At 38.8% G+C, this 17,903-nt stretch overlaps 2 protein-coding genes and 1 pseudogene across 2 annotated transcripts in view; 1 reads left to right on the plus strand and 2 right to left on the minus strand.

The window, feature by feature from the left end:
- The window catches only part of LOC143558517 (phosphoserine phosphatase, chloroplastic-like), a 55,777-nt gene that overhangs the window by 13,901 nt on the left and 23,973 nt on the right, over nucleotides 1-17,903 (plus strand). The window lies entirely within an intron of this gene.
- On the minus strand, nucleotides 7,124-10,723 carry LOC143558515 (chaperone protein ClpB1-like; annotated as a pseudogene).
- LOC143558516 (protein CANDIDATE G-PROTEIN COUPLED RECEPTOR 2-like) lies at nucleotides 12,757-16,177 on the minus strand. Its single transcript, XM_077047340.1, has 6 exons — nucleotides 15,781-16,177; nucleotides 14,205-14,396; nucleotides 13,935-14,094; nucleotides 13,748-13,850; nucleotides 13,566-13,647; nucleotides 12,757-13,486 (listed from the first exon to the last, which is right to left on the minus strand). Exons 1-6 carry the CDS (start codon nucleotides 16,084-16,086, stop codon nucleotides 13,409-13,411), a joined length of 921 nt encoding a protein of 306 aa, XP_076903455.1. The 5' UTR covers nucleotides 16,087-16,177; the 3' UTR covers nucleotides 12,757-13,408.

Raw genomic sequence — 17,903 nt, forward strand, 5'->3', positions numbered from 1 at the left:
TGTTGATACGCTTAGGGCTTTTCACAAGCCGAACAGAGCGAGGGCTTGCTCGTTGCTTGGCTCGTTTTAAATTGAACCGAGCCGAGCCGCTCAAAATCGAACTGAGTATTTTCCAAGTATTTTCGAGCGAGTTCGGAGCATTACTTTTTTTTCTTTCTTTTTCTAGAAAAACTAGTAGCTTGTAGTTTTTGATAAAATTAAAGTCTGAAGTTGGATATAATGTAATAAAACAATTAATAATTAAAAAATAATTATTTATATAACTATATATACACAAATATATAACTTAATTGTTTTATAATTATCTTTAATATTGAAAACTAAATATAAGTACTAGCAAAATATTCAACAAAGATAATTATTAAAACAAAATAAAATTTATATTATATATTTAATAAGAAACATAGATATTACATCAACATAGCAGGTAGGCGGGCAACAAGCTGCGCCGCCACCCCTTTCTGAATTGTAAACCCTAACCTGCTAAAGACATACCCCTGCCCCTTTGGAGTCGAAACATTGCGATGCACAACCCGTTGGACCCTGGTTAGGAAACAGATAGCTTTCGGTGCCAAGGAGCCAAAGGTATCAAAAGTCAGAGGGACAAAAACATGTTGGTTCTCTTCGCAGGCTTTAGCATGTTTCTCCACCTTCTTCGTTTCAGCCCTTTTCATTACTTGCCCAGCTACAAACCCATTATCCCTCAAACCAGCTAAAGGAGATACCCCTGTGAGGTCAACACAAGCGTGTTTTCCCCCGGCCCAACCAAAGACGAGCAAATCTGCCGGTCATAGAGTGGATCTCCCTTCCGTGGGGTCTGTAAGGAAGTTTACGGAGGCTTCCTTTTTAGCTGATATCTCAGCTCGCCTTAAGATGTCCCAAAGAACGTCCCGCACCCAATCATGTCGGTATTTGAACCTAGGCATCTCCTGGCAATGAACCGCATGCTCTCCGAATTTATCCAGGCAAGCCTTACGGCAGATTGGACATGTTTCGTCTTCTGGGTACATTGGGACCATCAAACGGTACTTAAGAATGGCCCTATACTCGACCGCAGACATGCTTTGGCCCAAGCCATCAATCGGGATAACGGTCAGAAAATCTTGGGCATGAGGACCTTGTAAGCATTCAATAACCGCCTTCTGTCGGGGGGACAATCCAAAAACTTCTCCCAGGCTCTGAGCGATTTTGCCAAAAAGGGCATTCGCCAAAGTTTTTTGAGGCTTTGGTGGGGCGGTGTCCTTATTAGAGAAACCGCCAATGTCAAAGTCTGGGAGAGCGCCATTTAGGCGTTCCAAGGCCTGCACGTAGTCTGAGTCCAGGTCGACAACTCCGCTATTCCTTAAGATGTGATTCTGCAGCTTCCAAGACTGAGCCCTCGACGCTACAAAAGCGTAAACCCCAACATCATGAGCCGAAAGAAGGCCTAAACCCCCCAAGCGCATCGGTAAAGATACAAGTCGCCACTGAAGATCACCATCCACATACAACTGTGTCTTCGATAGCTTCTCGAAGCCCCTTATCAAAACAGGATACCGCATCATCCATCATATGGGGGTGGCATGTTCGTAACCCAAAAAGCAACTTAGCAACCCCCATGCAAGACCTAAGTAGGAGGAGTTCGATCTGGGGATCCCTAAGGCAAGGTAAGTGTCACACCCCGACCAAAGGCGGCGGAACATGCCGAGGTGTAACGATTGCCCATAAGCGCATGACACTATTTAAAGCGACAATATTTAACAAACTCATTTCATTTTACAACATCGAAAATGTCACATAACCAAATATTCACAAGTCAAATACAACAAAATATAGCAAAATATAGCAAATCAAATATTGTTCATTTTTGCTAATATCCTAACGGTATTTGTGTCATTTTCTTCACCGAACTCCATAATCAACCTAAATGCAAACCTGTAACATTTCATGAAATAAAGTTGTCAACACAAAGGTTGGTGAGCAATTCATAAGTTTGAACAATAGATATATAGTATGAAAAGCCACAAAACTAGTATACAAAACCATAAATAATAATAAACTTGGATAAATTGACAATCGCTAATAGAATTACGTTAGCGCCACCTAGCTACAAGGGATTGTCAAGTAGTCTAGGATTTAATAGAATATCGTTAATTGCATTACGTTAACGACACCTTGCTACAAGGGGATGCCAAGTAGTCTAGGATTTATAGATTCCACCAACCGAAAGCGATAAACACATAGGCATATAAGCATAGAACACCAAATCGAGCAATTATTCAAGTAAAGTATACAACAACGTTTGTGGTTTAAGACTCAAGTATAAAGCATTTGATTTGAATAAGTATGAAATGTCACTCCAAAACAAAAGATAGAAAACGGGGTATAAAGTTACTCACGTTCAAGTATAAAACTTGATCGGTAAAAGATGAATAACCGGATGGATGAAGTTTAACGAGCAAGGCCTAAATGTCAATAAAATCTTGGATTTAGAATGGTTGTCTTGAAGATCTTTAAATAAAATAATTGTTGCAAAAAGTAAACAATTAAAGTTCAATGTTTAAAATGTAACTATTTAAGAATTTATAATAACAATCATTTAAAAATGTAAGTTTGCTCGAAACCGGGTTAAAGTATCTAACCTTAATATTTACTTAACCAATGTTAAGTAATAAGGTGGGAAAAATGCTAAAATGCAAGTTCCTTTGGGACAAAGATACTAAAACGGGTTTTTAACGAGTGTTCAGGTTGTCGATTCGGGTCTTGACAAATGGTCAAACCCAAAGTCAACTTTCCAACATATTAATTGTTATGAGATAACTCATTAAAATATACTAACACTTAACCAAGTATGTAGATCTATTGTTTAGAACTAACAACGCACGTTAAGCGAGTGTTCGGTTTTGTCGGTCCAACTATGTGATGAGATCAAGTTGGATCCAACAATTTCAAGTACTTAAGAAAATAATTAAAATCAGTTTGTAAACTATTTTTAAAGAAATATACAAGTTTTGATAGCTAAAAACACACTTGTGTGTCTTAAGCGAGTAAAATTCGGTATAGTTCGGTTTGGTTTGGTCTCCATCTCACAAATAGTTCATAGATGGTTTCTACATGCCCAAATATCATAGAACTTGTATATTGGTTTATAAATGAAGAAAACTTAAATTTTACAACTAAAAAGTTAACTACAAGTCTTTTAAGCAAAAGTTTCGGTTTAGTTCGGTTTCCATCTCCCAACGAGTTCATAGATGGATTCCATATGCTTAATATCAAAGAACTTGTAAAAATGATTTTTGAAACTAAAATCTAGCAATAAACATGTTTAAACAACTATTTTAACAAAACTAGTAAACAAAAGTTCGGTTTCCGGTTTGGACTAGTTTCGGTTAAACCGAGGTTAGTCTTACACAAACCCACACCATGGAACTTGTAAATAAGATGAACAAACTAAAAGGGTTAAAAGTTAGTCATAAGTGATATGTATAATAAGTAATGTGTGTGTGTATATATATCTAGAACACAAAGTCCTCCATGAAGCCTTGCCTTATGACATTCGAAACTTAACCAACCGGAGTCGGTGAAGTAACAAAAAAAGGAAACAAGGGGTGTGTATTATATATATGTTGTACCACCATATTCAAGTGTTAGTAATATTAGATGAACAAGTTAAAATGAAAGACTATAGTTAGTTGACCTTAAGAAATCAAAATAACAAAATGTTGAAGATGAATACTTGGATTTGAGAGAGATTTTGGAGAAGATGAACAACCAAAATGGTGTATGGAGCCTTGCTTTTATAATGGTAAGAGTATAGTTCATACAAATAGGGTAAAGATGCATATGATGGTTGAAATGGTCAAACAAGTTTTTGGTAAATGACAATAATAGTCCCCAAAGTTTGGTTTAAGTCATTTTAAGGAGTTTTAAGGAACAAAAAAAATGTTTTCAAGACCCAACAAGTGTAAAACAATATTGTAACATAAAATCCATCATTTTGATTATATCATAAGTTTTGGTTTACAAAATGGGTCGGTTTACATGATAAACGAATACAAAAACGAAAACAAACGAGACCCGAAATTGACGAATGTCACAGTAAGAGTTTCATAAGATCAACAGCACGAGCTGCTCTCCGCCTCGCCAACTCCTTAATAAAGTAGGGATCTCGACTAACAGCCCCTCCAAGGAGCTTTACCCCTCTCTCTGGTCTACCAATCCCACTAGGGAAAAGCTTATCTTTAACTTTCACACCATTACACACTGGCCAAAAAACCTCGGTTTTCTTAATATTAAGTTGAAGCCCCAATGATGGCCCTTCCGAGCTGATAATGTCTAGGCTTTAGCGACTTCGTTGGCACCACCAATAATAGTCTCATCATCCAAGTACCAAGCATGAAATGGGAGGTTACAGTCATTTTATACCCGGAGAACAAGAGAGTGTAATGCTAAGGCAAAGAGGAGGGGCCCAAGGGGGTCTCCCTGCTGAACCCCAGTAGTAGCCCCTATACAGTCATCACCAACGTACAACCTAGCCGGCTGGGCATAAAGGAACTGGACCCATAGATAGATAGACGGGTAATGATGATGAACCTCCCGGAGAAGGGCTGTGCGGTCGACCATATTGAAGGCGTTGGAGAAGTCCACGGTAAGCATAGCTAAAGAACCGTCCGTGTGAAAGGAGTTAAGAAACCGGTTCGCGCTGTGAAGCACCGCCTCTGTCCCATTAGGGGTCCCTACCCCAAACTGAAAGTCCCCTAAATATTGAGTCATTTCCTTCCCAACCATCTTCATAGCCACTTTAAAAAACAACCTACCTACGCCAGATAGCCCCCACAGCAATAGGCCGAATTCCATTATCCGGCTTTAATAAAGGGGTAAGGGGGGCCGAAGCAATAAACTCAGCGAGCACCTTGGGGCACAGACCCCCTAGCCATAAGTTGACGACTTCAGTGATGACTGAGAGCAGACCCATGGAAGTCACTGATCCCTCACCACTAAGAGTGTCCAACAAGTGTTGCGCCCGCATCCCGTCTCTCCCGCATGAGGTCCCTTTAGGAAATGATCGGATACATCTAAGCAGACAGTCCCCATCCACAGAGAGAGTAGGCAGGGCGACAGAGCTATAGAAGGCAAGGACGGAGGCAGCACCACTGGGTGTTTATTAATGAAGGCTTTCATGGTTGAATCTCCGAGAGGGGCAACCCCACTTGAGCATAATACCTTGACTGCAGCTGTGAAATGACCATCCCTGACTTTCCTGAGACATTGTTTAATATTGAGTTTGTTTTCAGAACCCTCCTCTCCTCCCACCTCTCTTTTAGAAAAGTGCTTCCCCCCCCCACGTTATCAAATAGAGAAAGAACCAAGTCAGCAAAACCATATCCATCTTTCCACACCGCAAGTGCTTGCTGAATGCTACTACATTACAAAGACTTTCGATTCCCTGACCTGCGTTCCTGCCTAGTGGAAGGTTTCACCACTCTTAAAGTACAACGCGGAAACAATAGTAATTTGACCCAATTCTCAATCGAGCCTGGTGAATCCACTACCTTGCGTAAAGCACATGCCAAAGGACAACTTGGGGGGATGCTCTTAACCGTTTGAATGGGAAGGGAGAAAACCCGTTCCAAAAGGGATACATCCCCAACCACTCCTACAGATGGACCTGGGTTCCTATCCACAGACACACGATTAGGTTTCTGGATCTCAACGATGAATTCTCCAGCATCTCCAGAATCCACAGAAAAAGAATAGACATCATCAGCATGCTTGCACCCCCTGCTAAGGGCATGCAACGTCATGCACCTCCCACATAACCATTTATCCCCCGCCCGAAGGGCGTCCCCAACATCTATAAAAAGGTCCAAATCCTTGGAGATAGCATCTTTTAAAATGTTCTTCCGAGTATCCGTTTTGAAATGGGTACTTTGCATGTGCTCAAGCAGGCGGAAAAACCCCGAGGACCCAGGTCTACCATCCTTACACTCGTGGAAATGCTTAAAGGGGCATGGCCTTAAACCGTTAGTGGGGCTAGGGCCAAGCCCTCCTGTATTTACGTTCCAAATTCTTTTTATGGTAGCCATGTACACACGAGAACAGAAAACAAACAAATCACAAAAGACAACGGACCCCTAAAGACTCCGACTCGAGATGAGTTAGAGCAAGAATCAAAGACCAAACCCCTCACAATCGAAGGAGGGGAGCAACTACGGGTTGCTCACCCCATCTAGCACCCCACAACAACCGCTAAGGCACAAGAGGAGGAAGGTATAACTCCAAAATAAAGCAAATTGTGTAGAACTCCAACTCAAAATACCCCCTTAAGCACCCAAATGCAAGTAAACAACCTTTAACTTATCCGAACGTAAGTCGTAATTTCGTCGAACACCTGGCGTGCAACACGTATTAACCACCAAAAAAGATAATTTTTTGCAGCCAAGTTTATGGGGATCAAGTCTCCATTGCCGTATGCGTTCAGAAAATATGCGCGGGACAAGTTGCGAGGCGGAGTGAACTTTGCTTGTGGTGGAACCGGGGTGTTTGACACTGGCAACTTTTAGCCAAACATGACCACACGGGGGTTGTTTTAAACTCTATTTGAATGGATTGTGATTGTTAGTGGACGGAGATAGAATTGGGGGTTATGAGATGATGATGATTTTTAAAAGGTGGAATTTGGAATGCACAGAGGGAATTGGGGGTTCGTTGGAATAGGAGTTTTAAACTCTATTTTAATCCTATTTACATATGTATATAAATATATATAAAATGAATTAAAACTATTCGAACAAACCGAACCGAGTGGGCCTTTGCTCGTCGCTTGTTTCGTTTACAATTATAAACCAAACTGAGCGGAGCGGCTTGTTTACAATCGAGCAACAAACAAACGAGCATTTCCCGAGCGAATTCGAGCGATAAACGGTCGTGTTTCGTTTACAATTACAAACCAAACCGAGCGGAGCGGCTTGTTTACAATCAAGCGACAAACGAACGAGCATTTCCCGAACAAATTCGAGCGATAAGCGGTTTGGACAGCTTTACACTTACATTGTTTTGGGCATTTTAGATTATATCAGAGATGATCTAGTAAGGTCAAAACAACAGAGACAAAGCTTTTATATTAACATAATAATTGATTTAAGTAAAAGGGTTTACTAATTCACATTCATTGAAACAAACATTAGTAAACCAAGAAACTTGTTCAACATAGACAAGCCTCTTAAACAACATACAAGCTGTAGATACATAAAACTCATCTCCAAAACAAAATCAACAAAAGGTCATCAAATTATTCATCCATTTCATTGTCCACCCTCAAACCTTCATCCTCTTGTGCGGCATCTTATTCGTCCATTTCTTCATCGTCATCCACCTCCTCAATCTTCATCCTCTTAACCGCTTGTGCTGCGTCACTACGCGCACCACCATTTGCATTCAGGATTTGGATCAGTATATCCGACTTCTGCCCTGTTGCAGCATTCACCAATCCACCATTCTTTTCCACCCTGTAACTCAACTCTTCTCCATTCATGCCTGCATCGATATACACTGTCGAGTTTTCATCAATGTCCTCTCTGATCAACATCTTTGACAATTCGGTCACCACCCTCCTTTCCAACCACCTTCTAATCGGTCTCGCCCCATAAACCTACACGCATTCATAACATGTCAGCCCAAATGATCAATGTATACACATAACATAATAAACCAAGTGAACAAGATTTTGACACTTACCGGATCATAACTCTCGCTTAATATAAAATCTAAAGCTGCTTCTGTAACACCCAAAGCAACACCCCTATCAGCAAGACGAGCAGCGACATCTTTCATTTGAAGTCTAGCAACCTTTCTTAACTGATCATGAGAAAGCGGATCGAAAACCACAATCTCATCAAGCCTGTTCAACAGCTCCGGCTTAAAGTGCTTCCTAACCTCTTGCATCACCATTTCACGAGCGTTCTCCATCGTGGTCTTCCCAGACAAGCCCTTTAATAGATACTCAGCTCCGAGATTGGAGGTCATGATGATGACCGTGTTGGTGAAGTCAACGGTCCGACCTTGACCGTCGGTCAACCTTCCATCATCCAACATTTGAAGCAATGTGTTGAAAACTGACTGATGTGCTTTCTCTACTTCATCAAATAACACAACACTGTAAGGTCTTCTCCTTACTGCTTCAGTAAGTTGACCGCCTTCTTCATGGCCAACATACCCTGGTGGAGCACCGATTAACCTAGCAACCGAATGTTGCTCCAGTACTCGGACATATCAATCCTAATCATAAGTTTCTCATCATCAAAAAGTTGTTCCGCAAGAGCCTTAGCAAGCTCGGTTTTCCCAACACCCGTGGGACCCAAGAACAAGAACGAACCAGTCGGTTGCTGAGCCCTTCCCAAACCAGCTCGTGACCTCAAAACCGCCTCAGCCACAGCACCCACCGCCTGATCCTGACCCACTACTCTCTGATGCAACCTATCGGCTAGACCAATAAGCCTCTCTTTCTCATTAGTTCCAAGCCTAGTCACAGGTATACCAGTCCACCGGCTCACCACCTCAGCAATCTGGTCAGGTCCCACCGTCTCTGTTAGCATCACATTGACATCTGTAGTCCCTTCGAGCTTCGCTATCGCGGTCTCCACCTCTTGAACCGCTCCATATTTCAAGTCTGCAGCTCTTGCTAAATCATATCTTCTTTCTGCTTCTTGCAAAGCCACCAAAAGCTCTTCCCTTTTCTGTTTCAACCTTCTAAGTTCGTCGATTCGTTCTTTTTCCTTCTTATATTTCATCATTAGTGGTTGAAGTCTATCCCTCAAGTCATCAAGTTCCTTTTTCACCTGAATCAAAACCAACACAAGTTAGTACATTCAAATACAGTTACCTTAAAATTAACCTAAAGATCAATGCATCATCAATCTAATTAACTTACTTCAACAAGACGCGCTTTGCTTGCTTTATCCTTCTCTTTCTCTAAAGCATGGAGCTCAACTTCCAATTGCATCCGCTTCCTTTCAAGGTTGTCGATTTCTTCCGGTTGACTATCGAGTTGCACCCTCACGTTCGCGCACGCTTCATCCACAAGATCAATAGCCTTATCCGGCAAAAAGCGCGCTGCATACATATTCAACAAACATTACAACCATCATCACTACTATATACTCCCTACGTCCCCCATTAAAAGTGTCCATATGTCCACTTTCAAAATTTATTAGCCAATTTCCAAGTTTAACCTTTAACACACATAATAAACAATATTGATGAACTCAATTTCTAAGGGCATTATTGTCATTTGGTGAGTAAAAAAAATAACATTCAATCTATCTTAGATTTTGTGTTTTTCAAACTATGACAATTTTAATAAGACGGAATTAGTGACTTTCAAAATTCAAATCTAGTTCAAATCAGCCAACGAAAACGAAACATACCAGTAATATACCGGCTCGAAAGCTGAGCAGCAACAACAAGAGCCCGATCAAGAATCCGAACACCATGATGCCCTTCATACCTCTCCTTCAACCCTCTAAGAATACTCACAGTATCCGGAACACTCGGTTCCGCCACCAAAACCTGCTGAAACCGTCTCTCAAACGCCGCATCTTTCTCCACATACTTCCTATACTCATCCAAAGTAGTCGCACCGATACACCTCAACTGACCCCGAGCAAGCATAGGCTTAAACAAATTCGCAGCGTCCATCGACCCTTCCGTCCGCCCCGCCCCAAGCACAAGATGAACCTCATCAATAAACAATATCACCTTCCCTTCAGCCTCCTCCACTTCCTTCAAAACCGCCTTTCAACGCGCTCATATCCAACGCCACTACCCGAACATCACTTAAATTATTCGGTACATCACCTCTTAATATCCTCTGAGCCAATCCTTCAACCACAGCAGTTTTTCCCACTCCAGGCTCACCAATTAAAACCGGATTATTCTTAGTCCGTCTCAATAATATCCTAATCACTCTCCTAATCTCCTCATCCCTCCCGATTACCGGATCGAGCTTCCCGGCTTGTTCGACAAGATCTCGACCGTACGTCTTAAGTGCTTGAAAATTCGTATCACCGGAAGCACTATCCACCTTCTTCTCCTTACCTCTAAGCTTCTCCACCTCAGTTCTCACTCTAGAGCCACTAACACCAGCTTCCTTCAACAAATCATTAACCTGTCAATCAATCAATCAATCAATAATCAATCAATCATATACCTGGTGGTGGTGGTGGTGGTGGTGGTGGTGTTGTAATAATAATAATAATAATAATATATAGAAAGAATATACTAATACTAGGGAAGAATAATACTAATAATAATATTAACCTGTGAGTCTTCCAAAAGCCCTAGAATCAACTGATCAACGGCTAAATGCGTATCGCCGGGCGATTTCTGCGACGATTGAGCGCGGCGAATAGTTTTGATCAATGAGGTGCTTGCTGGCACCTCGTCAGGTGGAGGTGACTGAGACGGTAGTTTTTTTAGGGCTTGTGTGAAGACACGTTCGGCGGAGTTGCCGGCTTCTTCGCCGCCGGCGTTGGTGATGGCTTGCCGGAATATTCCGTTGGCGTGGGAGATTAATGCCACGGCGATGTGTAGTGGAGTGAATTGTGCATGGCCGGAGGTCATGGCGAGATCGTGACCCGAAGCTAAGGCTTCGTTTGTTTTGTGTGTGAATTTGTCAGGATTCATTTCTTGTGATTAATATGAAACCTGGAAACACATGAAATGAAGGCTAATTTTAGATATTTTTGAATTAACATGCAACGTAATGTAACTAATGATAATAATATTAATAAAATGTGAGGAGTAATTTTTTTTATTTTTAGATAAAGTGTAGAATTTTAGATATTGCATAATGATACGTACAGTCGTACACTAAACTATTTAACACCAGAACTAATTTAAGCAACTGTCAAGGTTTAAAGAATTAAATCTATATTTGTTTATTTTATTTTCTTTTGACAAGAGAATGTTTTAATGATTTGTAAATTTTAACTTGGTCAAAATAAAATGATACATACTTTTTTGTGAAAAATATTTGATGTTAATTAATTAAATTTTGTTGTGGTAGGAGATGATATCTAATTACTAATGAAAATGGGAATATACCGATGGGTGAAATTGAAACTGGTGGTTACACGTGGATTATTTTTCTAGTAGCAGTTGAACTCAAGTGTGACAAAAATATGTGGCTGAAACTGCTTAAACGATGAACAGTAAAAAATGTGAGATGTCAGCTTTTTGGTTTTTAATATATATATATATATATATATATAAAATAGTTTATGTTTGTATTTTCTCGTGTATGTGTTATAAGCGTATTTTGTTTGTCACAATGGGTATAGTGACAACAAGAATATGGCTATTTAAGGGTTAACTGCTAGCTCAAAGCTTTCTAGCCTGCTAAGAACAAGAACATAATCGTTAGTCTCACCGCGGGAGGGGATCTCATGCGATCAGCCCTGGCTTGAGAATAAGTTATGATCTTTAGAGTTAAGAAGAGAATAATGTATGAAGAGAGATTAAAGAGAATGAGATGATAATATCGGGTGTATGAGTCTCCTTTTATAGACAATCTGGTAGCTTCCTCGGAGAAGATTGACTTCTATAAGTGGAAAGGGAAACTCCTCGACTTAGTACACTCAGGCAAGCCATCCTTTTTTTGTGTAACAAACATACTATGTGCTTTATGTCAGTGAGTTGTTTTTTAAAAGACTTTTGCTTTATGTCACGTCAGGGGTGACTTTTTTTGAGTTTTTAATGAGGAGCTCCCTAAGGCCATATCCAATGGTGTGATGTGGCAAGCGTTTTGTATTTCAAACTAAATTCATGAAATTACCCTTCACCATTGGAGGTTGGCAGATGGATGAGAGAGACAACAATCGGTCCGTGAATCCAAAACGGTTTGGAGAAGGACATTTTGTAGAATTATCAAAGAAATAGAAGAAAAAGAAAAGAAGATAAATAGAGAAGAGGTGATTGGTGAGTGGAGAGAGGTGAGTGATGATAAGAATTGAATGGTTGAGAATGTTTTGTATATAATTTTCCTTTTTAATTAATGTATAAAAGAAGATGATAAAATAATCATTTTACATAGTAAAAATTTGAAAATAAAAGAGTAATTGAAATATATAAATAATAAGCTACTAGGCTTGCCAGGGTTCAAGTCCTGATCTCACCCGGTTTTACCGGCTCCTCGCTGTCGTGCCGTTTGGCGGGCGTGGGGGTCGGGTTTATCCGGTGAATCCCTCAGCAGGTGGACCGCTAGGGGGTCCGTCCGTCCGGACTAGTGGCCGGCTCGGGCTACGTTTAGCCAATGGGGGCCGCGTACGGGGTACCCGGCGTTACTTAGTTGGCCGTTCAAAAAAAAAAGAGTTATTGAAAATATGGTTTATCACTGTTTAATTTATTTAATATATACAAAATATAAAATAATTAGTTACAAAATATATAAATTGTTATAGATTAATAAAGGGAAAAGTAGGTTTGAGATGGATAGTGAGGTGGCGGTTTGAAATAAGAACGAGTTAAGAACCACTGGAGAAGAAATAAAGGTTTTTATATGTTGGTTTGAAATCTAATGTAGCATGCTGAGTTGGAGGTTTGAAATAAGAACCAGTGTTATGCATTGGAGATGCTCTAAGCTTGTCAACCTAGAAACTATGGGGAGAAGGCTTTAACCTTCTCAATTTGCGGTTGGAGCTTTTAGAGTTATAGCTTTTTAGCTACTAGGCTTCTCTTATTTATAAGTGGATAAACGTACCTACGCCATCAATAATTAAAGTACTTTGATGCAACAAAACATGTGGGAATGTGGATGGATTCAAGCTAATATCACAAATTCGACTATATCTTGTATCAAACAACCACAAAAAACCAAACCAATCAAGCTTAACATATGAACTTCGCAAACACCCCTCTAACTGGACAAAAGGATTAGAAAGAACATTTTTGACTACTAATATAACATAATTTAACAGATTAGATAACATGTTAAAACAAGTTCAGTTAAAACTGTTAAAACATTTCAAAATGGACCAAACCAATTGCGTTGGGTCAGACCAATCCATTGTTGAACAAGTTTTAAGTTTAAAAAGAAAGCGATGCACACTACTACATAATGATATAAACTTCCTTACAATAACATGGGGATTATGCATTTTATAACCCATTTGATTCAAGTCAGCTCAATTGACACATTTCACATTTAGCCAACTTCTAAACTTTTAGCCGATTTCACTCGTTAGACATGAAACACAACACGTATCAAACCAGTTTCACCCAACGCAGATCAAACGTTAACACCATTAAAAGACGGTATTTACTAAAAAGTACACTTGACCACAGATAAGTAAGATTAACAATACAACATGTCTTACAAGCTGATTCTAATTATTCCATGTCAACAAGGTGGAGACACAATAATTACTTCCACTTATTCCAAATCAGAATCAAAGAACCCAGCATCCTTCATCTCGGAGTAGTATGCGTTATCCAAAAGCCAATCTTCTTCCTGAAAACACCAAAATCATATCATATCCCCATACATATAACGTTTTTCATTATAAAACCAAACCAATAATATACATTACCCGAAAGAAATCCGCTAAGAAAGTTATATACACAAAGGGAAGATAGAGTGCGTGGTAGCAGATAACAACAAAACTATACAGCCTGCAACAAAACAGAATAATTCAGATACAAACCAAGTGTTATATACGGTCCATCGTTGTTTTGTACTATGTTATAATAAATATAAACATATTTTAGGTACCAATGTCCAAATCCCACGCCAAATGCAGCAAGCCCACAACCAAATAACGCGATTCCAGTAATCACGAACATGACAACAACATAATTGTAAAATGCTGGTCTAGCTGCATAAAAAGATGATGGTGTATTACATATTGGTTTATAAACATTGAGATATATAAAAGATCTACTGATAAGAACCGTCTTACGAGGTAGTTTATCTCTCCAAGTTGAGTAATACACAAAAAGTATATAGCCATATGTACATGTCAGCAATAGTGTATCAACTGTCCACAAGCACCATTTCCCTTGATGAGCGGTTGCACCATCCATGAAAAGTGGAACATTGAATCCAAACACACAAATTGTCTGATGGCGTAACAAGAAAATGAAAAACAAGAAAACATGTCAAGGAAAAGGTTATTGTAAAATTAAACTAGTGAATACAGACAATCAAGAACAAAGATAATGTCTATTACCTTAAGAAGTATATCTGCTCCAACAATGAGGCCTGAAATTATAAAAGTATGAGCTAATGCTTCCAACCCGCTTGCATAGCTTTCTTGCAGTAAGAAGGCCACCAAGCTAATCTCTAAACACAGTGTTCCCAATGCGGTTAGCAATGACAATAGATTATAAGATAATTCTTTCCCGGGAACGCACTGCCACACCTGCATCAACATAATCCAAGATTTAAGATTTAACACCACTTAACCACTTAAAACTCAAAACTAGACAGTTAAATCCAAATCTGTAACGTACAACAAAATTTTTTGGTACTAAAGCAATAAGAATGCTCAAAGTTGTACAGACTTGTAACAAAATGATATTTGCCTTAGCCTCATCTATGGATCCTCACTCAATTAAATGAAACGGTTTTGAAAATAGATAACAGACGGTATGAAATCAATCTATTACCACTTTTACCCATCTACTTTATTTGATGTGAAGAACAAACTTCACACTCCATACATAGATTCAGCGGGAAATTCAATTTGCAAGAGAAAACAAATGCATATTAAATTAACAAAGCTCCTACTTGAACAGATACCTATCCACAAAAACTCTTTTTCTTTCTTTTTGTAAAAAAACTAGCATTCAACAAGTGATTCAAAAAAAAGTTTGGCATCAATCTCATTTAGATTAACCAAATAAAACAAGGTGTAAAAACTTATCGCACGGTATTTATCGAAATGAACAATCACCTAAATCAAACACTAGAAGTAGCTTAAAAAGGCAGAGTATGAAAATTTTTATGGTCCAAAAAAAGCACGGTAGGGAAAATTTACACATGGTATCTATTGAAGCTAACAATATTCTGATCCACCTTGATTCTAAAACGTATGAGGTGCACTGAGGCGTTCGATAGAGTCCAGAGCCAAAGCACATCACATCAAGTACGATGTACGCGAGACACATGTTATTTGTAAAGAAAAAAATATATTTCTCATAGGTTTCTAGCATCACGTACCCAAAACTGAGAAATCAATAAGCTCTATACATGAATTCATATATGACTAACCTATATGTACAACCTAAAAATCTATTTGTATTATGTATTATGCAGAACATCCTGATGCACAAAGCTTCTGATGTACAAGAGGCGCCTGCCTAACTAAAGGTAAAATCCACTAAACCCCTAGAACCATATCATTAACAAACATTCAAGTTTTTAAGCGTGCCAACTGTACAGTCGTCATCTCAAGAAATCAGAAGCATTGGGCATTTGGGCCTTGAGCCTAGTTTGTGCTTGTTGAAACCAATTGATTCACAACTTTAGAAATAGCTTAGACCTGCAAAAAGTCCTATCTTATCCAAGTAGTTTTGTTGTCTCCATCATCAAGCACTAAACTTTACTTCTATTCCGAACCCAAACCGCACTCTTTACTCTTACCCTTGCACATAACAAGCATCTAAGCAAACTCTTAGCCCGTACGACATAAGAATCAACACAACATTAGACCAGCTTCTAAAATATGCACACCACACATACGCATTGAAAAACAAATCATATATGCATCATTATTATCTATTATCTCTAGGCTAAACTAATACCTGAAGAGAACACCAGGCGAGATTAAGAGTAGCAGAGAACCAAAGGAGAACATAATAAGTAATCATAACATGTGAGCGACGGTGCCGGAGCTTCTTAATATTCTTCTTCAAATGAAACCCTAGGTACAGTACAAACAACACCGCCGGGATGGAGAGGACGGCGGTGTACCAGAGGCCGTGGCATTGGTAGTGGCTGAACGGCGAGGAGGAGGATAATGGATGATGATGATGATGATGATGATGATCGGTGTTGATGATGTCTCCGGCTGGAGGTAATAAATACTGGGTGCTTTGATTGTATGCCATTTTTCTACATAATAATGGATTAACAGTGTTGGTGGTGATATTGAAACCCTAATTTGATTTTGTGCAGTGTTGAAATTGCAGAGCTTTGTAGTTGACGCGCAAGCGGATATGATCACCGGCTAGAAGATGCTTTCATGTATGATTGATAGATAAATTACCATTTTGTTCGGTTTTGGACTTTTGGTCATGATCGATTAATTGCACGTCCTCCACTTTATTGATTAAATTTGGGTTAATCGTCGATGGCCGGATCTGGCCAACATCAGGATTAGGTTAAATAGGCGGTTTCAAGTGAGATTCCGATCAAAACCAACAATTTTTGACGAGATTCCAACAAAAAAATAGCGGATTCAACGATATTCCAGTCAATTTTCGGTCAAAATGTGTGTGTATGTATAAAACTGAAAATTGTACATTAAAGTCCGATCCGATTAATCGCCAGTCCCCACCACACCGCCCGATTAACGAGTAGCGTTTTAACAACACTGCAACTAGAGGTGCACAAACTGGTATAGAAATCGAAACCGGTTCAATTGGTCAACAAAAGTCAAAACTAGTTTATGATCGGTTTCGGGTTGGGTTGGGCTGGAACCTGTTCAAAAAGAGAAATATTATATTGAGTAAAATATTTTGCTAGTTAATTATTCTTATTAAGATCTTACAAAATGTTGTGATGTGCTAGTATTGTGATATATCTTGTTATATGCTAGTTAAATATTTCTATTTTGATGCTAATATTTATTTATACTATGATCTTCCATGTAGTAGTTTGTAACTTATAATAACACGATATTGCACAATTTAATACGCTGTTTAAATATTTTTTATTCTTTTTGTTATATTGCTGAGATGAATTATTGTCCATTTATCCATCTCCATAATAGTCGGTTGTTTGAAATACAATCCAAAGTATACTCGTTGGAGAGAAGCCGAATAACCCAATTTACAACTCACCGGCTGGGCCCTTGTCAGTCTCTTATAATCAGCCCAGAGCCCACTATTTAATGCTTTATTAAATTAATAGGAACATACATTTTATTTCACATATTTACTTTTTTTTTAATAGTGAACTTCTTGAATAATCCTTATTGTCCACTAGACTTGTACCTGAAACCTCCTTTTTCTAAACCTAGGTGTTTAAAAACTTTACATTTGTCAATAAATCACCATCCCATTGGTATTTCACATTTTTACTTGGCGGTACAAATAATTTAGAAATAATGACATGTTTAAAATAGAAAATTCTGTAAATAATAATTAAGCTTACCGATTTCTATGTAGTTTTAATTATATCAAATGTAATTTACAGGTTTAAAAGTTTATTTTTATTTTACTTTAAATTCATTCAATCAACTTTTATTAGTCTTTCCATCTTAAAATCATTTTTATAAGTTAAAGAAAAGATTATATTACTACTAGAAAATGCTTTTTCTAGATTTAACTTAAGGTAGGAGAGTTAGTAGTGGCTAGTGGAATACGGTGTAATGGTAGAGAGTTTGGGTTTTTCAATAGAACTTTAAGTTTAATTCTCACTTACAACACTTTGGGAAGACATGAGTGACTTAATGAAGCAATACTATGATATTTGTGATTCTAATTCGATCATGAGAGCATATGGGATTAACATCAGTGGGCCTTCAGGCGGGTGAGTTTTCCCCATAACTGGAGATAACTTGGAGGTGCTTAAGGGCTCCGTAAGGATGAATTGGGTCAGCTGGCGGTGACCTTTAAACATTGAGTCACCCCGTACGAAATACGTAAGCATTATATGTTTGTTGACCGTTAAAAGAAAGTGGGGACCACTGGAATATTTAAAA

Source organism: Bidens hawaiensis, unplaced genomic scaffold, assembly GCF_021521415.1.
Source record: "Bidens hawaiensis isolate Kalapana, Puna unplaced genomic scaffold, B.hawaiensis_p1.1 tig00019550_1, whole genome shotgun sequence".
Taxonomy (NCBI): Eukaryota; Viridiplantae; Streptophyta; class Magnoliopsida; order Asterales; family Asteraceae; genus Bidens; species Bidens hawaiensis.

Coding starts and splice junctions, on each gene's coding strand:
- LOC143558516 (XM_077047340.1), bottom strand. CDS start 16,086: ATGGCATACAATCAAAGCACCCAGTATTTATTACCTCCAGCCGGAGAC. Junction 13,851..13,934: donor TTGGAGAGATAAACTACCTC/GTAAGACGGTTC, acceptor CTTTTTATGCAG/CTAGACCAGCATTTTACAAT. Junction 13,487..13,565: donor TCTTAGCGGATTTCTTTCGG/GTAATGTATATT, acceptor TGGTGTTTTCAG/GAAGAAGATTGGCTTTTGGA.